This window comes from Oryza brachyantha, chromosome 12 (genome assembly GCF_000231095.2).
Source record: "Oryza brachyantha chromosome 12, ObraRS2, whole genome shotgun sequence".
Lineage (NCBI taxonomy): Eukaryota > Viridiplantae > Streptophyta > Magnoliopsida > Poales > Poaceae > Oryza > Oryza brachyantha.
Genome location: NC_023174.2, coordinates 4,920,022 through 4,944,432, shown reverse-complemented (window position 1 = coordinate 4,944,432; position 24,411 = coordinate 4,920,022). Strand labels below are relative to the sequence as shown.

The window sequence follows — 24,411 nt, the reverse complement described above, 5'->3', positions numbered from 1 at the left end:
ACTAAAGCGTTTTAAGACCGCGTTCGGATGCATTATCTTAATTAACACCCTCTTTTTTTGCACGCACACTTATAGGTATAAGGCAAAATTTGAATTTTAGAACATAAGTGTGAAATTGATTTTGGAGTTTTTTTACCATAAATTTGCTACAGGGCATCAAAAAAACGCGTAATTAGCCGGTGGACACCCTAAGATCACAAATTTACTGCAGGGCACCACAAAAGTGTGGTAATTAGCTATAGGGCACTCCGGCCAATTTTTTATTATTTTTGGAGTCAAAAATTCTAAAAATGACGAGATTGCCCTCGGCGACCAACCTATTATGTCGACTGGGTCCAGTCGAACCAGAGCCAGTTGGTCTCGGTGCCGTACCACACCCGAACACTAGCCTATAGGGCGAGTGAGCAGGCGGTGACAGTGGCGACCCAGCGGTGATAAGGGCGCATAACGGATTGGTCACCAAGGGCAATCTTATCATTTTTAGAATTTTTGACTCCGAAAATAATAAAAAATTAGCCGGAGTGCCTTATAGCTAATTACCACACTTTTGTGGTGCCCTGCAGCAAATTCGTGATCTTACGGTGTCCACCGGCTAATTACGTGTTTTTTCGATACCCTGTAGCAAATTTTCCTAGGTTATTTTACAATATTTTTTAGATAAATAATAAAACATATGTAAAAGTTATCCACACTTTATCGTTTAGTTGGTATTATGTCATTTCGCTTGCATTTGCTATATGTGAAATCACGAGACAAGACTGACCGTTTAGAACCTCGTATTTTCGTTTAGGTTTAGGCTTAGAATCTAAAATTTGAATTTTAACCTTAAATTTAGAGTTGATTTTAAGATTTTTTTTATTTTTATTATTTGTTATTGTATAATTTATTTTTAGAGCTCTAAGAACATTTTATTCACAATTAGTTTTTCATGCAACGAATCAAGGAACAAACAATCAAACTTATTCATATATATATATATATATATATATATATATTTTGACGATCCATGGATAGGAAACACATTTCAGCTGCTCCAATCCATGGAGCACCTGGATCAACTGCATGCAGTGTATACACATCTGCATTAATTAATTGACTAATTACGTTTACCTATTGCAAACAAGCAATATATATATTGCCAAGCATGCATATATTTTGCATGCTGTATTACTGTATATATACGACGTGGTGACGTCACGATGGTAGCTAGATGTGCGCGCTGCGTAGCAAGACGGTGTCCATGGTGAGCCCTGGGCCGAAGCCGAGGAGCACGCCCCACTCGCACCCCTCGCCGGCGGTGCCGCGGCCCTCGCCAGCCGACCACCGCCGCATCTCGTCGAGGACGAACCAGGCGCAGGCGCTGCCCATGTTGCCGTATTCCGCCAGCACCTTGCGCGACGCCCCTCGTCTTCTCCGGCTTCAGCCCCAGCGCCGCCTCCACCTTGTCGAGGATGGCGCGCCCGCCCGGGTGCACCGCCCAGAACATCGCGTTCCGGTCGACGTCGGAGATGTCGACGCCGGCGGAGTCGAGCATGTCGCGGAGCCCGGCCTCGAGGTGCTCGGCGATCAGGGACGGCACCTCGCTGGTGAGGCCGAACGTGAGGCCGACCTCGCGGAGGAGCCCCCGGATGGCGCCGCCGGTCCCCGGTATGAGCGTCTGCGTCGCGTGAACGACGTCGAAGAGCGGCCTCTCGCCGGTGGCGACGGGGTCGGCGCCGGCGCCGACGACGACGGCCGACGCGCCGTCCCCGAACAGCGCCTGGCAGACGAGGTTGTCGAAGTGGGCGTCGTCCACGCCGCGGAAGTACATGACGTTGGTCTCGGCGCAGACGGCGAGCACGCGCGCGCCGGGGTTGTTCTCGGCGAGGTCCTTGGCGAGGCGGAGCGCGGCGGCGCCGACGAAGCAGCCCTGGTGGTAGAGCGCCACGCGGCGCACGGACGGGTTGAGGCCGAGGAGGCGGACGAGGTGGTAGTCGGCGCCGGGCATGTCGCTGCCGCCGCTGGTGGAGCCGACGACGAGGTGCGTGATGTCGGCCGCCGGACGGCCCCACTCCTTGAGCGCGGCGGTGGCCGCCGCGGCGCCGAGCTCCGGGATCTTCTCGCTGACGATGGCTTGGCGCATGTCCAGGGTGGGCGCCATGTAGGTGGTCAGCTTAGGGTTTGCAGCCAGCAGCGCCTCGTCGATGTAGAGGTGACGCTTCTTGATCGTCGATTTCTCACCTACACACTCAGCGAGGGTTTACGTTATCGTGGAGATCTCCGAAACCGTTGCTCCGCGGAGCTTGATTATCGTGGTTTTTTCGTGATTTTTTACGGCTTTACGCTATAATAATTATAGTTGTCATGATAATCATGATTTTCGCAATGGTCAGACCACTGGCCTTGCTAACCGTGCCTACACTAGAATTACCGCTAACTTCATTTCATATTAGAAGACTTTCTAGCCTTACCTAATTAATTTATTTATTGATGAATGTATATAATTTATATGTGTATCTAGATTCATTAGTACCCAACGTATTATCTCGAAAATATGATGCATGACTTCGCTAGTGAGGCTAGAAGTTGAAGTTGTGGATGCATGACTTCGCTAGTGAGGCTAGAAGTTGAAGTTGTGGATGCATGACTAGGCTAATTTTGCCCTGCAAAAAGGCAGTAAACTATATATCTATCGTATTATCTCGAAAATAAATTAATTAGTTAACTACCATCTTATGTCAATTGTCATTTTGAAATCACTTCGATCATCTGTCACGAAAACACACAATTTTATTTGGTTGGATATATAATAATTTGGTCTCCGAACTTCAACTATAATTTTTATTAATATTCTACTATTGTTGGTTTGTCATTTAAATAATCCCAATATAATTGTAATACTATATATTGCATGATTATCAACTATATATATGCATTTCATTTTGTCGTATCCAAATAAAAATATCGATACATAAACCTTCAAGAGACGCTAGCCAGCACCACTGACATGTCGAGCAATGAGGTTATTGTATTAACCTATGTTTACAAGTGTTCTTCGAAACTCCCCAATCACTTTGAACTCTGAACAGTACTAGAACATCAGAGGTGATCCGGAACTTTTTTTTATTTCGTTTCATCTCGGTCCAAGTAAAATTTTAGGTTATATTTTTCAAATTTACGTTTACAATGTCTAAGAAAATCCATTGCAACACACTGGTTTTCACTACTATACAATATAAGTTGCCTGCTGGAAGATTTGAGGAATTTTCATATTTTTGTAAATTTTGCAAAATTTCTTCAAACATCAAATAATTTTGGATGACCAATGTCTATTGATATTATGATAAAATTTGTGTACGGCTACTGATCGAAAAAGTATATATAGACACCAAATTTTAGTAGAAGATTTTGGTATCTTGGAATACCAAGTATCCGAAGGTATCAAGTTTTTATATAAAAAACATCTCGAGAATGGTAAAAGAGCTCTGATAAAATAAGATACGTACATATACGCGTGAACTTGTCCTTGAGGGCTTGCTTGTGGTCGCTGTTGGTGACGCGGAAGTAGAAGTCGGGGAAGTCGCGCTGCTCCACCACGTTGCTCGGGTTCGCCGTCCCGATGGCCAGCACGGCCGCCGTCGACCCCGCCATCGCCGCCGCCTGCTGCCCGTACTGGCGGCGCACGCCGTCGTCGTTCCCCAGGCTCCCCATGTAACAAATTGAGCTAACAAGTATTATACTATATATATCCTAGCTAGCTAGTTTTTGCTCGTGTGTGTTAGTCGATCGTTGTTTAGAACACGTACACAGGATCTTGCCTATTTATAAGGGAAGCATGTATGTATAGATCGATGACACTGATACATAGCGTAGGAAAGAGGGAAACAATGGACAAGTGTACAAATAAAAAAGGATTAAGAGATTATCAGCTGCCTGCCCAGTGGCAATACCAATACCAAAAGTAGTTCTTCTAGGAGGCCAAATATGGAAGTATCTTATATATATATATATAGAAATATCGTATATTTCTGTTGTCTTAGAGGGCCGTATGTAGAATGTGCAATTTCATATTTTATATATATATATATAGAAATATCATATATTTCTGTTGTCTTAGAGAGCCATATGTAGAATGTGGAATTTCCATTTATTTTAACTGCAATATAATTTTGTTGTTTTATATGGTCTTTGTTCATTTTTGTGTAAATATGAATATCATTTATTATAGTTTTCTAATTTTTATGAGTTATATAAGTTTCTTTTGTTTTTGTAGTTTAGGATAAATTATTTTCAACCTAAGTGATGGGAATTATTGGATTATCATCAAGGGATGAAAAGTTCTCTACCATTGTGGTTGTAGTACTAAATAACATAGTAGACATGAATACTTTCCCTAAACTACACTATACGTACCACTCTAGCCTAATTAAACATATATTTAGTGAATGAGAAATTTTGCAGGGCTATATATATATATATATATAGCTTTTTTGAAACATTTCTAGTTGTATTGAAGTATAATCCTTTTGAACATGCATAATTCATGTTAGATCAACCGTACACCAAATGTAATATTAGAGCGTTATGATGATATGATCAAATGTTTCTGCGCAAATAGTATATGTATTTATAATACATCCTCCACTGAAGATCCAATTAATTACTAAGAGGTTGTTGGAGGTGTAGACCAATACACCAAATCATTACCAAACCAATAACACAGCAACTGGACCGGTGATGTGTTAATTACACTTCACGATGAGCGTTGACTAGAAGTTGTACTAAACTAATTAACTCTATGCCATTTAATAGATTTAATTATTACAAGAACTCTTCACACAAAAAATATTATATATATAAGACACGTACTAAATTAAAAATTATAGTTGCTTAGTTGTATGTAATAACAAATTATACTAACATTAAAATGAATTGTAGTAAGATAGGGAGTTGGTAAGCAGTAAAAACATTCCCATCAACTCATCTATCCCATCCTCTATCCTGGAAGGAAATAGAGGATGAACACTACAAATTGAGCTCCAATAAAACGGTTATCCTATCATCTATTTTTAGATGATCATCCAAATAAAGATATAGATGACTAAATTAGATGAGCTGTTAGGGATGCTCTAAGATGGGTGGTAAATTGACCATTCACCGTCACCGCTATTTCTTCTTCTATAGAAGTATATAGATACCATTTAGAACACAAGTTCGTATAACGCACACGTTGGCAACAAGTATTAATAAAAAGTCTTTGACAACATATGTTGCTTGGTCAATAAAACTCTTTGATGAAATGTAAAACCTGTTTATGTATTCGCTTCGTTTTTTAAGTCCGATTTAGTAATAATATGAAATGACACTTGCATATGCAATTAAAAGGTAAATGACTAGATCTTGCAAAACTCTAGATTTTGCGCATGGGTAACAGATAACCTCAGTTATTGTAATTTGTCACTCATGCCTTCCATGCACTTTATTTTTCTTCCTGGCCCTCTCCACTTCAGACAATTGCAAGAATTTAATTAATACAATCAGTACAAACATGTTAATATACACACACAAATGGTCAAACTACCGATATATAATGGTTGTTTAAAATGCATCTAATTAGCGTGTATTATACTAAAACACCCTAGGAAGGATAGCCCCGAGTGTTCACTTAAAAATAAAAAGATAACCCTGAGTGCGAGACTCTGGGGAACCTTTAGGGGCTGTTTAGTTTCAAAAATTTTCACCCAAAAATATCACATCAAAACTTTAGACTCCTAAATAGAGTATTAAACATAGATAAAATAAAAAACTAATTGCACAGTTATGTGAAAAATCGTGAGACGAATCTTTTGAGCCTAATTAGTACGTGATTGGTCATAAGTGCTACACTAACCCACATGCGCTGATGACGGACTAATTAGGCTCAAAAGATTCGTCTCGCGGTTTCCACGCCAGCCGTATGAAATTCGTTTTTTCATTCGTGTCTGAAAACCTCTTCCGACATCTGATCAAGATGTGATATGCAAAAATTTTCATTTCACCAACTAAACACCCCTTATTTCTGTAAATGAGATTTACTTTAAAAAGGATATCACAACAAAAATATAATTTCAGAGGTAAAGAAAAGTTGTAACCTAGGCCTCATTATGGTATGGAAAACAACTGTCTCACGACCTAGCTAGCACTGTCAGTCAGTTTAGGTAAGTTTCACATACAAAAATGATATATTCAACCTCCATTACTTAAGAAAACACCGACAGGTGACATATATATAAGATTGTTTTACCTAAGGATTAGCTCAATCCGAGCCGAACCCAGTGCATTTTTTTTGGGCTCCTAGACGCTCATAGGTGCTGGTTCTTATTTCTCACATGTGTTCGTTTTCGCTCGATGTGATGGACATTTAAACCGACAGTTATGCTCCCGTCTCATAGGTGTCGCTTGACAGATGTTAATCGGCTGCCATTCAGGCTGTAAGTAAACCGGCCCACGAATCCTCTTATAGACTAATTAAGTGGGTAATTAATCCGGTGGGCTACCCGCTTAATTGGTCTATAAGCGGGTTGGCGGACCGACCCACTTACACCCTTAGCTACCAATACCTTTATCCTATTATGTTTGTCGTTTCCAGTAGCCTTGTGAAAATTAAGAAAGCTACGAAATGGCATATTTGTCCCTGTGCCTTCTCCTGGTCAACACATAAATCCCTAACACCGAAAGAAACACCGGCCGCCCGCGCCAGCCGCCGGGGCTCACCCGCAAGACACTGGCGAGGTCCTCCTCTTGGTCCAAGCAACCCAGAGGAGGAAGATCCCTCATCGGCTTCGTCATCGGAAGAAAACGAAAGTGCCGCCGATTAACATATTATATGTTTCGTAGATGTGCTGTTATATTTTCCACCTTATTAGTGACTGACTTAATTATGCTCTTATTTTGGTTAATTTGCATGCTTCCTTCTGCCATGTTAAGTTTGTCCATACTCTATTGTTTCTTGGGGTACTAGTCGTCAGGCTTGCGTATGTAGATTCACGTTAGTCGATCATCACCTAATCTGTCTCTACACTAGCTACTGAAATATTCATTTATATATATAACTGCTGACCTTTCTACACACGTGTATTTTGTTCGATCTATATCTGCCTTAAATATATATATATATATATTTATAAGTCATTCGAACTATGTCATGCCTGAACTTTGTCATCATAGCTAGCTAGCTAATAGAATCATCTTCATAGCATTATTTATATGGTTCCGTGTTTGAGTATTTATACTTCTTTTAAATTAAAACAAGATATATTGATAGCGAGTGAATCTACCGCCTCACCACCTATTCTTATGGTAAATTGTGCAAATTATTTCCATGTTTCCAGATATTAAAAACAATAAATCTAAATGGATAGACATATATAAATTGAAATTAGGTGAATATACTCCCTAGAGCAAATAATATGTAAATATATTTTTATTCGTTTTAGAAAATTTTATAATATTTTCTTTTATCTGTAACAAAAACATGTACATTTAACTAGTGTTTATGAAATTTTACTGCTATCAGCAATATGCATGTGGATCTAAATAAACAAAAAAGAGGTGCACATGGTCTATCAATATCTATATTTCATGTATAGATATACCTTGGCACATAAGCTGTGTTAATTTGGGTGACGAACGATGAAAAAATATCTGGTTTTTGCTCGCTATTTAATAATATAAATGATGAAATTAACTAGTATAAAATTTGAAAACTCTACTCCATAGATGTTTGAGAAACGTGCACGTAAAAGCCGTGGAATTACATAGCCAAAAAGAATACATGCTATAAAAAAGAAATATGTTAGGTTGAACTAATTGTTTGGAACGAGACGGACAATACGCTTAAATTTCAGCAGTTCTCTCTTTATGTCGACATCATTTATGTGTGAATGCTCTAAATTAGGTCTAGTACAATTAAGACAATAGCTAGTGTGCTGCACTTGGACTTCAAATTATACTACCTCTATTTCACGATGTAAGTTTTTCTAGGATCCATTTCACAATGTAAGTCTTTCTAGCATTGCTTAGATTTATATAGATGCTAATGAATCTAGATACATATATAAAATATATACATTCATCTATTAATGAATTTAGACAAAGCTAAAAAGACTTACAATATAAAATAGAGATAGTAGTTACTTACAACAGTCCAACTCCGTTACCACAAACTAATCCGCGTAACTAAAAACTACTGCCTCCATATCAGAAAGACAAGAGAATACTAGCTATGTTGACGCTTATTTATAATTGATAGAGTAGAAGAGAGTGAATAGTAACAAAAATACTTATATTTTTATGAAAGGTTCACATATTAGATGTGATTATATTTTAGAACAGATAGAGTATTATTCTTCATGTTTAATAAGCTAATGGAATAAAAATTAAAAACGTCCTAGATAAAAACTATCTCGTGGTTGCTCTTTGTTAAAAGCTATTAAATCACTTAAAAATATAAGTGGGCCGGTGTCCATATTTTCTTGATGTAGTGCTTATCAGGAGCATTATTCCTGTTTTTTTACTGCTTTATGACTACCATGTAGGTTCAAATAATAAAGATGTCATTTTTCTCTTTTAGGTTGCAGTAGACTAAGCAAGTTAATAAATATATACTACAGTAAAATTCTACTTCAAGGTAGTACATTGACATCATATATATGACATGATGCATAGGAGAAACAAGAAAAACAAATAGTGCATTGACATTATGCGCATATACCGTTGGAAATCAAAGCGGAACACACGCGCAAACAGTGGCAAGACAAGAATACAAGTGAATGAAGTTTCTCTGGCTGCACACTACAACTCACAGCACACCGCAGGTTTTTATTCAACTCAATTAACAGGCATCAAAGTACTGGCTTTAAATACACATATATAGGGGTTTAAATACACATATATAGGGGTTGTTTAGATGAGTCTAAATTTTTTTTAAGCTCATGTCACATCGGATGTTTGAACACTTATTATAAATATTAAACTTTAGCCCCATCTAAACACCACCATACTATTGACAGTGATGCACCCAGTACTTGTGCAACTAACCTCCGCTGCCCAAGGCCAGCCAGTGCTCAACACAGTCAGCCATGCAGGGGCGGAGCCAGAGCGAAACAGAAGGGGTCCACCTATTTATTTTTTAGTGGTTTGAGTTAGGTTTAGATTGTTACGGTGGCTAAATTTGGATTGGGGTGATGCATATATGGTGAAAAATTAATAAACTGTAGACTAATTTTTTTTTGGAGGGAGGTTCATGGGCACCCCATAGGAACAAACAGCTCTGCTTCTGCGTTCATGCATACTTAACTACAAGGCAAGCAAAAGAAACAATCTATTTTCCTCCATGCTTAGCCTTGATCCTAATGACTTGGCCATTAAACTAAGAGGGATTTTATAAAGTTTACGAAGTACAAGGAGGTGGGGTGACGTGAGCCATTGATCTATCGGAGACAAAGTATAGAAAAAATTGTAATATGTGGCATATTAATGTAAATATGATGGTATTAGAGCGGCAAAAGGGTCTTTCATATATATGAAAAGGTATGAGAAGATATTTAATGAATTAAATTGTAGCCTGTTACCTTGTATTGTTATGGAGAGATAAGTTCAGTTCATAGGTAGGGTTTACGTATTTTTTGATCTCATACGGGTAAGTTGGAAGGTGGAGAGAATCGAGGGTCGGACATGCGCGTGGCCGTAGCTAGGGGTACCGGCGGAGGTTAGGCCGAGCACTGGGTGTTCGGGTTACCCAAAAATTTTAGGTCGGGTTTTTGGGTTTTTTAAATTTTGGGTTTTCAAAATCAGTAGCTGAAATTAGTAAAAAAAAATTCTAAGACCTGATATTTCGGGTACCCGCAAAACAAATAGCGCATTGGCATCATGTGCATATACATGGTTGTTGGTAGTCAACCACACTATTGTTAAGTTTGTGTTAATGTGTCACACATTTAATTAAAATTTCGTGGTAACTTAATTATTATTCTTGGTACAAGCAGAACGGTCAGTCCGACTACCCAATGTACGCGCACATCAGCTACGTACCTGCTACTCGTAAAAGAAATTTGAGATTTGTCATGCCGTTCCAGGTATAAACTGATATATTTTTGTTCTGGTGGCCATCTTGATCAGCTACCAACTTCAATACTGGTACCTTAAAATTAAAGATTTAGATACAATTAAGCTTGTTGCAAGGTTCATGATCTTTTTTTCTTTGAAGGATACAACTCGGGACGCACACGAACACACATCATACTCACGCACAACACACACGTGTGCGCGTCCCTACCACACGCTTAGGATTTGTAGTGCGCACGCGTGTGCGAGGAAAATCTCTTGGTGAGACGCGTGAGTTACGATCCCTCGCGTAGACTGTTGCGCGCCCGCACGGCTAGCCATCCGAGCAACGCTCGGTTCTCAAGTTCATGATCGAGTTCATCAGCATTTCATATATGCTACTCTCATACATTATTAATTCTTGGTCAGGTTCTCTTCATTCGTTATTATTGCGTTAATTAATTAAGCTAGGTTGTATTGCCAAGGACGTAAGGCTTTTAATGACGGACCAAATCCACCGATAGGAATTCGATGTCCCTCTCGCAACGTGCTAGACAACAAGCTGTCGGCTAAAGACAAGTCCAAGGAGCTAGTTCTCTTTAGCTTAGTGGTCGATCGGCCGTCAGGAAATTGTTTTCAGAGAGATGTTCCTAAAACTAGCTAGGCTGGTAGCGTGAATGCAGGCATGCACGAGAAAAGACGCAACGTCCGCTACAAATTATTACCTCCGTCCGAGAGGCGAAGCCAGTCAAAAATGTCACTGGGTTATATCCATGGTATAGCATAGAAAAACATGAATCAAAATAGTGTTTTAGTAGAGATCTTATAACCCTGACAAATAGCTCTAGCTCTGCCCCTGCACCGTCCAATAATATTGACATTTTTAGAATTTAAATTTATCCCATAAATAGTGCATTTTGGACTAGTAATTATCCCATCAACCACCTCATATTCAAATATCATTCAATTTAACCTCACTTGCTTCTTGCTCCATACATTATCCTTATTTAATAACTGACATTTAAGTTAATTATTTTTTATAACTAGTTTATCTTTACAGTGCTAGAAATGTGTTTATATTGGGACACATGGAGTAATAGTACTAGTCACTGACTCGTGCATGGCATGGGGTATTAACAAATTTAGGGCTCATTTTGTCATAAAAAATGACTTGAATTCCTAAAAGATAATTTCTATACATGTCATTTGGTTTTAAGGAACGGCTTATGGGAAATCAAAAGAAAATTTCTTTTATTACAAGTTGCAGACAAAAAACAAGAAAAACAATTACATTCACTTCAACCTCTTGATAAAATTTCTATGAATTGGTATGTGCTACATTCCTGTTACTCAAATTTTCATATTTCTATGAATTAAGGTTACTCCAAACTGAATAAACCCTTATTGATTTTTGTTTCAAACTAACCATTTTTGAATTTTTATAAATCTACTTATTCAAAATTATTACTCATTGTTCTTTTTAAATATGCTACGTTAATTTTACTTATTTGGGTTTGAAGTTGTTTTAAAAATCATATCAAACCATTTTTTAAATTTTGTATAGATGATAATTAATTAGTAATATATTAATATTGCTATGCTTTCATACTGGTTACTACCCTAAACAAGAATACGGCCGTAGTGGACGTACTAAATCCTCTTTGATCAATTCTCTGTCAAGACTACAATAGAAAAGGTCTTTGTAGGCTGCCAAAATAAGGTTAAGCATGCAGGTGGATGCATGGTGTCGTATGCAAAGATAGTAGTGCTATACGTACGAATAGTCGTACATACGATCACACGACAGCACGTCGACGGTAGCAGCACGCATTCGTGGCGCGTATCGGTGCTAGCGGCACGACAAGCAAATCGGCGACGGCGGCAGAAAATCGTATACGGGAATCGGACAAAATTAACCTAATATAATAGCACATGCGTGATGTGTCCGTTCGGACTGCTGATGTCGGAGACGTTAATACTGCGTGGTACCATATTTCTGCACAATATGACGCATGCAATTAGCTGAGTTATTGGTACGTATTTTATTTGACGTGTGCGTGGTACCACACACGTATCCTAACACCTGTCAGTATCGAAATTTATTCCTTGAATCCTTGGAAATAATAATAATAATAACAATAATAATAATAATAATAATAATAATAATAATAATAATAAAAGTAGATTCCTCGAAGGATCGGATTAATTACATGCACGTATCAACTTCGTTACCGGTAATTTCAAAAACAAAAACTTAATTGGCTAGCTGGCCTGCTGACTGGTTCATCAGTTGTCCATATATACACCTACCTGCATAGCATTTTTTTTATTCATGTATTTAACTGTTTTTGTTATGGAAAATCCGGACTGCCATTGCTGCAGGGCAGGTATGCGGTATATATAAATATTTGGCTTTTCCGGTGTTTTTTTAATTTCGGTCTATAATTAATTATACGAGTCGAACATATGCCAGCGAAATAAAATGGAGCTTAAAAACAGAAGAAAATTACGGCTCTCCTCATGTAAAAAAAACATATTAGCTTCTACATATTATAAATTAAATTTTGTATTTTCAACCTTAAATTTGAAATGAATTCTGGAGTTTTTTATTTTAGTTTATTTTTCAACCTTACCTTTTACATTTTAAAACACTTATATAAAAATTTTAATCACAAATTATTTTGTATTTAGAAATATATCGTTTGTTTTTTTCCATACACCGTTGCATGTCCGGTGTCGATGACATGCATCACGTGGAGTATATACTTGCAGTCCTAATCGATTTTACCACAAAGTAACCATACCGGTTGATCATGCTAAATTTAATCAAATTCCCAAAAGTTCATTAGCAACTGACAACGGCTTAAACACAGCACCAAGCGACTCCTTACCACAGAAATACGCATAGACGTTTTGAAAAAAAAACTATGGCTAGGTGTCATGCATGTGTGGGAGTGAATTACAACAATTTAATTTAATTTATAATGTGTTACATCGACTATACATTTTAATTTATTATGTGTTATAGCACACCTAAATTTACAGGAGCATAAAAACAACTTGTCAGTTGTTGGTATAGTTTGAATGTTGTTGTAAGTGACGTTGATGCACGACGATGGCTGGTGGATATGATTCAGTGAATCTCTTCTAAATGAAGGGATCTCCATGGATATTGACACATAACAAACAAGAACAAGTGTACATGTTAGGGTATCAACTCATTATCTAAAAAATGTTAGGGTATCAACTGTCAAATGAGACTTGGCTACTGCTATGCTCTTTCAATTAAAGATGGCTAACCATGTAATATATATAAAATTATTACATGGTATAACCTGTCAAACGTGACTTGGCTACTGTTGTGCTTTCTTTCAAAGATTCACAGCCATGTACATGTGAGGACACATTCTCATTCTTCACTGACACACAAGATGAGGTGTGACATACAAATAATTAAGTGGTCTCTTTGGATCTAGTGGCTTGTTTAGTCCTTATCACATCGAATGTTTGGCCGTTAATTAGGAGTATTAAATATAGACTGATAACAAAATTAATTGTATAAATAAAGGCTATTTCATTAGACAAATTTTTATGCCTAATTAATTATAATCCACGATTAGCAAATGTTTAATGTAGCATCATATTCGCTAATCATGGACTAATTAAGCTCAATTGATTCGTCTCGCTAAAAGTCCAGAATATGATGTGAGTTTTATTAATAGCTAGTCTATATTTAATACTTCTAATTAGTATCCAAACATTCGATTTGACAGGGACTAAAATAAGTTGGAAGGAAACAAACAGGGTCCAAGTTATGAAACAATGGATTGAGTTTAACTGGGACATAATTTGAAACCTACTCCCTCCATCTCAAGTTGGAACAAGAAATATAAAATTGTTCTGCAATAGAGGAAGTACCTACCGGCTACATCATCAGATGATTAGATCGAATGATTTACCTGAAATTAAGTTGGTTTTGGGGTAGTTCACATGACTACGAGAGATGGTGAGCTATTTTAATTTTCTAGTAGTTTCAATTGTATCATTTAGCTGAAATATCATTGTATTCTATGCTATGCATTATGTGATGGCTAACCGTCCACCAGAGATAAATATATATCTATGATGGACAGTAGGAAACACACTCATCACATGCCTACAAAAATGAGACGTGTTTCCTTATTGGAGATCACCTGTGAAAATTGATTCTTTCACATAGTTTTATATTATACAACCCATCGATATGATTACAAATTGATTTTTCTTATGACATGCGTATATAAATGAATTTGGGTATCTAAAAACATTGTGATTACCTAATATATATCTTCAGTAGTTGTTCCATCGCCTACGTACAAGAACGTATCCAAGCTGGTTTTTTGATCGTGAATAATGGTACTTACGTGAGTATGACAAAAGCTGGACGTTAAATTGCCTCTTATTAAAAGGCAAACTTAACCTACCCTCGATAATTAAAAAAGGTGAAGAACATTGTCATAATTTTATTAATTATAGTACACATATAATCAGAATCCTCGCCAATGTACATGAACATAAAGAATAGAGGCAATTGCTCATTTGACCCTTGTTTTAAAGCTAGTTACTAATCTGACTATGTTTTTTGGGACAATTGCAAATTTTCCACTGGTTTGAAACGTTACTGTAAACTACTACTAGAAAATTAAAAAAAAAATACTAGAACTGTCATTCCAGTGGCATACTTATAATTTAGAAAAAACCAATGACAAATTTGCAAAACCTCATTTTTCAATTTGCATATTTGACCTTGTTTTTAAAAAACAAAGCTGCTGACCGACACACTTCCGTGAAGTGAAGTTAACTACGTTAACATGGAGACAAATTAACTATTTTGCCCTTCTCTTTCTTCTCTCTTTGTATCTCTCCCCCTCCCCTTCTCTCCTCCCTCGATCGAGCCAAGGCCACGCACACACCCACACCTCACGTCGTCGCCGCATTGCCAGCACCGCGCCGCCCCCGCGTCATGCGCTTGCCGTCATCGCCGTGTCTCCCGCACTGTCATGCGCTCATCGCCACCACCACCTCTCCCCGCCCGCAACAAGCAGCCGCCGCCTCTCTCCTACGGCCACCCCCGAGCGGTAGCCATCGCCTCTCCCACCCCCTCGCGCGCCAACTCTTCTTCATCTCCCTACCAAAACAAGATTATTTTTACTTTATCATCTTTGTTCAAAATAAGTTTAGTTTTAGAAATCATTACATCAGAGTTAGTGAAAGTAGTGAGTAAATAATTAGAAGTAGATAAAGTGAAGGATGTGTTGGAATTTGATAAATTGGAGGATATTGCAGTCTTTTTTTCTTTTTTTTGGTATGCATGGGAAAATTAAAAAATAAATTTATTTCGGAATGGAGGGAGCAAGTACTCCTTTCCAAATTGTAATTATTTCTGGTACTATTCCCAATACTATTTATCACATCAATCTATTCTATTTTAAGATTCTTTTCTATTTTACCCTCACCTACCCTTCCAAAATTATTCATTCCTTATTTATTAAGGAGCATAATAATTTTCTTCTCGTGTTTAATTCCTGCTAAACAACCTAAAAAATACTTATATTTTAGGATATACGTAGGCCGCGCTCGGTTTAGATAGTTTTGGGATAAGTTATCTGGTGCGAAAATATAAGTAATAGATTAGTACATGATTAATTAATTATTAATTATAAAAAATAGATTAATATGATATTTAAAATCAACTTTTCTGTAGAATTTTTTAAAAAAACACCGTTTAGCAGTTTAGGAAGCGAGCGCACGTAAAAAAAATAGAAATCTAGGTTAGTAATGCTACTGCCGAACACCGCCTTAGTACTTTAGGTTGTTTGTCCTAATTCAAACTTAGTCGAGTGACCAAAATATATTAAATGGTGGATTTAACTGAACTATTTTTGTTGTTGTGCATGTTGATAGATTTTTCTATAAACCAACTTGATCAAACTTAAATATGTTTAACTTAGACAACAAGACAAAGTGACTTATAATGTGATACCAGAAAAAAAATTAATACTACTTTATTTCGTGTGGTGCCCCTTTTTGTGTTAATTCGGGCTAATAAAGTGTAGATGAGCTCGACTCGCACCCAGCAACACGTACACGCCGTTAGGGGTTTTGACGTTTTGTAGAGAATGACAGATGCACGTGATTAGGTGAGTTATTAGTGTATATTTTGTTTGAAATTAATGTGAACACATTGTGACCGTACGTACGCAGTGACCGGCCGGTGAGCCGTCAACCACGCCCTTACGTCTCGCAGCAAAGAATGATGAAAGGTATTACAACAACATCCATTTCAGGTTATAAACTGTTTTAGATTTTTTTTTAATTTTATATAAGTGTATATATATATACACACAGTTGAATATAGGAAAAATCAAAACGTATTAATTATCACCTGAAACAGAGGGAATTAATTATCCTAGCTGCTATATAGCTTATTACATGGATAGTTCCGGTTTACTATTTGGGGTTTAGGGTTTGTCCGGGGCAAATTAATTAGGTCCATACAGAGAGAAATATTATGGAATGTATAATAATTTATAATAGTTGTCGAGGATTCTGATTCCTATGCACCATAGTTAATAATATTCTAACAATGTTCTTAGTCCTTTTTATAATTATCAAGGGTAGGTTAAGTTTGCCTTTGAACAAGAGACAACTTAATGCATAGCTTTTGTACATAGTCACCACCATTCGTACGTTTTTTTTACGTTTGTTGTAGGCGATGGAACACCTCTCTCAAGATTAGGTTAAAGACACTTACTTTTTTAATTTATTATTAGTGATAGAGTTATGATCATTTTATGTTGAAAAGGCCAGCTGCATGCCTGTCAGCCATGGGACGCACAGACATATACCTAACCATTTTTTTTAAAAAAAAATTGCACTTATTCAATCTTTCGATACCAACAGTTTGGAAAACGTTCAGACACATGCATGATTTCTGCCGGAATGAATGAAACACGTTTAGCTGACAGTGTAGCTGGTAGCTAGATTAATTAGTTACAAATTGATTGAATGTTCAGTTCAAGTCAATTGTTTCGTATCATTAAATATGTCATCAGATGTAGATCGATGTGGGGCTGTGAATCTTTGTAAATTACATGGTTAGGAATCTTTTGAAAGAGCACACACCGGTAGCCACTCATTTGATACCCTAACATCTCTGCTTGTTATGTGTTTTGTTTGTTTGTTATGTGTCAATATCCCTAGAGATCCCTTGACTTAGCACAGAGATTCCATGAATCATATCCACCAAACCCTCTTGGTGCATCAACGTCGCTCAACATCCAAATTATATCACCAGCTCATAATTAAGTTGTTTTATATATACTCATGTTTAGGTGTGTAACATGACTCACTGAAATACGGACGATAATTAAATTTAAAATGCTTCAGTCGATGTAACACATAATAAATTGCTGTAATTCACTGTCACGTGACACCTAGCTAGCCATATATAGATGCTTTTCAAAACCTCATCTCCTGTGCCAGTGAAGAATGAAAAGTATGTCGTCACATGTACATCGCTGTGAATCTTTGAAAGAGAGCACAGCGGTAGCCAAGTCTCGTTTGATGGTTGATGCTACTCCCTCTCCCTCTGTCCCTAAATGTTTGACACCGTTAATATTTTTATATACGTTTGACCATTCGACTTATTCAATTTTTTAAAAAAAATATGTAAAGCTACATATACACATAAAAGTATACTTAAGAATAAATGAAATGATATAAAAATAATTAATAATTTTGAAATTTTTTTAATAAGACGAATGGTCAAACTTGCATAAAAAATATTAACGGTGCGAATATTTAGGGACGGAGGTAGTATGTAATAATTTTATTTAGGGCAACTCTCCGGTGTATTTTACTGGTAGTACTATACTACCAGTAGAAAAAGAGTATTTTTTATTCTTTTAATTAATTGATTAGCAGTATTTTGTAATTTGTTTTTTCAATAAAGATTACAATAAAAAAGATGATGTTACCCCTTTAAATTTCTATTACACTTAATATTGTTGGTAGCATAATTTAATTACAGCTGTTTGATAAAAATAAATCAACGGTATAGATTAAATTCTACTACCAATAAAATACACATGAGTCCACCCCTTTTATATATATATTACATGGTTAGGAATCTTTGAAAGAGCATAGCGGTAGCAAAGTCTCATTTGATAGTTGATACCCTAACACGTATACTTGTTCTTTTTGTTATGTGTCAATGTCCATAGAGATCCCTTCACTTAGCAGAGAGATTTCATGAATCATATCCACCAACCCTCGTGGTGCATCAACGTCGCTCAACATCCAAATTATATCAACAACTCATAAGTTGTTTTATACTCCAGTTTAATTAATTAGGTGTAACAAAATCCACTGAAATACAAACGATAAATTTTAAATGCTTCAGTCAACGTAACAAATAATAAATTTAATTGCAATTATTCACAATCAGATGACACTTAGCCATAGATAGATGGCTTTCAAAACCTCTGCACATTTTCTCATCACCATGGCTGCTGTTCAAGCGCTACCATCACTGTGACATGGTCATGAGCACCACCGTTAGCATTCAGCATTTGTAGATTTCTCCCTTCTCGAAGCTACTCCAACAATTAGAGGTTGCATGCATGCTGCTGTCTAAGTCGTTGTCTCAATTGCTAATGCAATTTTGGGAATTTCGGCCCCCCTCGATCCTCCAATACGGAACAAATTTATCTGAACTTTTTTAAATTTTAGTGAATTTAGGATGATTCAAATTTGGCTAAATTCTCTTCAAAATTTAAAATATTTTGGCCTGCCGATTTGTTAACCTTGCATATTAGTAGAATCAGGATTTTTTATGACAGAAAAGATATAAAGGAACCGTATATATCATCTAACATTGGGGAAACTACATTTCTTCTGTTGCCTAAGTGGATACGTCTAGTAGCGAACGTAGCACAGTTAGTGCTAACAATCATCATTAGCATCTAATAGCCTTTTAATTAGAAAATAATAAATAATAAATTCAGTTAAAAATTTAAAAATAAAGGTTCAAAATTTCAAAAAAATTGAAGTTGAAAGTTTTAAGCATTTGTATTTATTTTTTAACTATGTCTAGATTTATCTATTAACTAATGTATATTATTTATACATGTATTTAAATTTATTATCATCCATATAAATCTAGTCAATATTAAAATATATATATGTGCTAGATTAATTAGTACTCACTCAGTCCTACGTTATATGGGATTATTACTATTCACTTGTAATTTTTAACCATTCGTTTTATTCAAAAATGTAGTGCAAAAAATTTATAAGTAATACTTAAACTACTTTTAATAATAAACAAAATAATAAAAAAATAATATTTTCAATTTTTTTTAAATAAGACGAGTGGTCAAACATTACTAACAGAAAGTCAAAATCACATATAATATGGGACGGAGAGAGTATCTAATTATTTGTATATATGTACGATGTCTTGTGGCAAAGAAGAGTAGCAGTCGGGGACAACTAAAATCGGTTGGAGGTCACTTCGGAGTCCGTCCCTTTTATATATATTACATGGTTAGGAATCTTTGAAAGAGCACAGCGGTAGCAAAGTCTCATTTGATAGTTGATACCCTAACATGTATACTTGTTCTGTTTGTTATGTGTCAATGTCCATACAGATCCCTTCACTTAGCAGAGATTCCATGAATCATATCCACCAAGCTCTTTGGTGCATGCATGCATCAACATCGCTCAACATCCAAATTATATCAACAACTCATAAGTTGTTTTATACTCCAGTTTAATTAGGTGTGTAACAAAATCCACTGAAATTGTACAGACGATAAATTTTAAATGCTTCAGTCAATGTAACACATAATAAATTTAATTGCAATTATTCACAATCAGGTGACACTTAGCCATAGATAGATGGCTTTCAAAACCTCTGCACATTTTCTCATCACCATGGCTGCTGTTCAAGCGCTACCATCACTGTGACATGGTCATGAGCACCACCGTTAGCATTCAGCATTTGTAGATTTCTCCCTTCTCGAAGCTACTCCAACAATTAGAGGTTGCATGCTGCTGTCTAAGTCATTGTCTCAATTGTTAATGAAATTTTGGGAATTTCGGCCCCCTCCTCCAATACGGAACAAATTTATCTGAATTTTTTAAAATTTTAGTGAATTTAGGATGATTTAAATTTGGCTAAATTCTCTTCAAAATTTAAAATATTTTGGCCTGCCGATTTGTTAACCTTGCTCGTTAGTAGAATCAGGATTTTTTATCACAGAAAAGATATAAAGGGACCATGGCCGCGTTCGTCCCTCTACCTAAGTTAACTTATCTCCTTGTTTTCCACGTGCACGCTTTCCGAACTGCTAAACGGTGTATTTTTGTAAAATTTTTCTATAGGAAAATTGTTTTAAAAAATCACATTAATTTATTTTATATTTTTTAATAATTAATAATTAATTAATTAATTATATAATAATCTATTGCTACGTTTTTCGTGCCAGGGTAAGTTAACTTACCTCCATCCAAACGAACGCGGCCCATATATATTATCTAACATTGGGGAAACTACATTTCTTATGTTGTCTAAGTGGATACGTCTAGTAGCGAACGGAGCACAATTAGTGCTAACAATCATCATTAGTATCTAATAGCCTTTTAATTAGAAAATAATAAATAATAAATTCAGTTAAAAATTTAAAAATATAGGTTCAAAATTTCAAAAAACTGAAGTTGAAAGTTTTAAGCATGTGTATTTCTTTTTTAATTATGTCTAGATTTATCTATTAACTAATATATATTATTTATACATATATTTAAATTTATTATCATCCATATAAATCTAGTCAATATTAAAATATACTCCCTCTTTCCCTAAATATTTGACGTCATTGACTTTTTTATACACGTTTGACCATTCGTCCTATTCAATTTTTTTACAATATATAATGTTATATATATGCATAAAAGTGTACTTAATAATAAGTAAAATGATATATAAATAATTAGTAATTATGTAATTTTTTGAATAAGATGAATGATCAAACGTGCATTAAAAAGTCAACGGCGTCAAACATTTAGGAACGGAGGTAGTATATATGCTAGATTAATTAGTATCTAAATTATTTGTATATATGTACGATGTCTTCTGGCAAACAAGGGTAGCAGTCGGGGAAAGCTAAAATCGGTTGGAGGTCACTAAAGAAATAACAATCGTGCTGGCTTTTTTCTGCCATCTCAGTAGTATAGAATTCAACTTGATAGCAGCTTATAACTTGAACTTGATCAATCAATCACTTCCTTCTTTGCCTTTGCATCTCTGTGTCCTTATTTATCTTTCGATTTGATAGGGAAAGCTTAAAAATCTGCAGTATTGTTCTTATCCAACCAAGCGACGGCGGCCTTATTTTATTTTAATGTTTACGGTTATAAAACCAAAATTGATTTTTTTAATCTAAAATTGGACTTGATCTGGAGGGTTCTTCATCATTTTTAATCAGAATATATATATATATATATATATATAAGTTTTATTCGTAAATTATTTTTTGTTTACAAATATGTCTCAAGCGATCACCCCCCCACATCTATGACTTTTCAAAAAATAAAGGCCACAATAAATTCTATTATGTAAAAAATTTCTCGTGCAGTCATGAAAGTCAAAATATATAGGTTAACATATATGCGAGTGAACCAGAGATCAAATTAAATACGAGTGAGCACCGCACTTAATTGGGAGTGCCTTGGGCTTCTATTCATTAGGCTTTGACCTGACAACAGAAAACGACGACATGTTATGATGAATTGAAGCAAAAGCCAGGGAGACATTTCATGCTTGCGTTCTCCCAACATCAGTCAAGAAAAACCTACAGGAGAATATGTTGCCCTTTAGGAATTGTTTTCCTGACGGTTCGCACAGGCTAGGACAATGCATTTTTCCTGACAGTTCGTCAGGAAAAACTACGGTTCCTGACGGGAGCGTTCCGACTATCACCCGCATAAGAAAAACTGACAAGAACAATTCCCAGACAGCTATCCCAATTTTTGAAATAACAATAACAAAGCCACTGGGTGGTTGTTCAACCAACACACTCACCCAATGGCCAATTTAGACTATGAGGAAACGATTACACTGCCCATGCACGGACACCTATTAAAATAAACCCCCAACCAATTTAATTAATGAAATAGAATCGGTAAGAAAATGTTGAACATGAGAGTAATGTATAACATGATTGGAAGGGGAGAGAGGCAATATGGTCAATACACCAATAGGGTAGATTTCCTTAAAACATATCCCAGCCACATATTTACTAACTAAAAATAATTTAGAAATAAAAAATTTATACGTGTTCTTGGCAAGCTGGAAGCCAAGACGGACTACCATATAAACAACTTAAAATTTAACTCTAAATTTATAATTAAAAATTTATATTTTAACTTATAAGGATAAATATAAGTGAAAAGATTTGGCAAACATAGGGCAAAAATTACGTACTTTCATGCTAGATCTTACGTGTTGCGTTTAGCGTAGTTGAGCTAGCTAAACAACATTTTCCTTACGCGGCAGCAAGAAGCAAATTTGGTCTATGAGCGCTATATAATGTTAGCTGCAGGACGATTTCCTTTACAAATTCCTATCAAGATCAAAATATAACTATAATGATGAATAGATGAAGTGCAATATTTTTTTTGGTCGCATGTTCATGTGGAAGAGGTAGCATATCTTGTGCTTCAATAAAAATATCGCTTTTTATCTAAAAGACTATTATTTATGAGAATTTATTTTCTAAAGGGACATAAGGACGCGTGGTAAATTTTATTTTAAAACTAAATAGGTATTAATGCAACATTAAACAATATCTTAAACGCTACTTATATGTTGGCCGAGTTCACAATTCTACAAATATATATGCATTTAAGTTTTGTTTGACCATTTTATATAGAGAGAAAATCTAACAAATGTCATTGACAAATACTTAATTATAAGAAATGTCATCGATAAGTCCGAGTTATAAAAAATGCTACCGTACAAACAAATTCGTCTAAAAATATCATCACGGTTAGGGTTCCGCAGCATTTCTCCGTCAAGTACTATAGTATAAACCACGTATTTAACAGCAAAAATAGGCACAACCCTAATGACGACGATATTTCTTAAACAAAGTCGTTCGTATGATGACATTTTGTAGAACTCACACTCGTCAATGATATTTCTTAGACAGAGACATTGGTCAATGACATTTTTTAGATATTCTCTCTCATATATATATATTCCAACTGTATATCATAATTTTCAATATGCAACTTTGACACCATAAAAAATGAGTAAAACATGTTGTAGCATTGTGGAAGAATTTTTATGTCGAATCTACAAATAGTCATTTTTTACAAATTAACTATCAACATAAATATATAGTCTTAGCTGTGTAAGTTTAGTTTAGTGGTTGACGCCGAGCTAGCTCCTAGGCTGATCATGCGGCTGTTAAGGGTGATTATTTGATTTTCTTATAAAAAACAAATAACATAATTCTGAAAAGATAATTTGGAAATAAAATGTTTACACGCGTATTCTTAGCAATATAAAAACGAATGCTAAAAAGTAAATTTCGGTAAAAAAAACCCTAAGATCAATTTCAAATTTAAAGTTAAAAATTTTAAATTCTAACTTATAGACATAAACAGAAGCGAAAAGACATGGGTATAAGCTTTGCGGCTTATGCTATACATATATTGTTCTGACTATCATGAACGTCCGTAAAACTAAAAAATGGTTTTTTATAACACAGTGCAACGCATATGCTCACAACGTACTCACGCTCTCCCCTAAGAGTGTACCCACACAATCCTTACCCCTATGAACACCTCCGAAGCCTGATACATAGGGTACAATACCGACCCCTGAAAGCACTCTCCTAAGAACGCACGCACGCAAGCCTTACCCTTACCCCTATAAGCACATCCGAAACCTGACCAACAGGGTACGGTGCCGACCCTTGAAAACACATAGTCGTTAGAGTGCTAAAATATTCGCTCCAACGAGAAACCAAATCAGGACCTGCCCTTTCGCAAAACTAAAAAATGGTTTAAGTAGCCGGAAAACACTGTTAGTCTCTAGCCCCACCACTGAGTTAGTTAGACGATCGAGCTCGACCCACAAATATTAATATATTTGCCAACAGAAAGAATAATTAAGCGTCAATTAACATTGTTAAGTAGGTCGAGATTAATTAGTAAATTAATCCCTCCTACCACAGCTCGCAACTAGTCGTTGGTTTTAAGTACCCAGCCGAGCGCCACTCACAACCACGTAGAAGACGT

At 36.1% G+C, this 24,411-nt stretch overlaps 1 protein-coding gene across 1 annotated transcript; it reads right to left on the bottom strand.

Moving 5' to 3' along the window:
• Positions 1–1,206: 1,206 nt before the first annotated feature.
• LOC102701691 (chalcone synthase-like) lies at positions 1,207–3,690 on the bottom strand. Its single transcript, XM_040529378.1, is given in 3 exon segments — positions 1,207–1,404; positions 1,406–2,220; positions 3,486–3,690. Coding segments are annotated over 3 exon segments (1,218 nt in total).
• Positions 3,691–24,411: the final 20,721 nt, after the last annotated feature.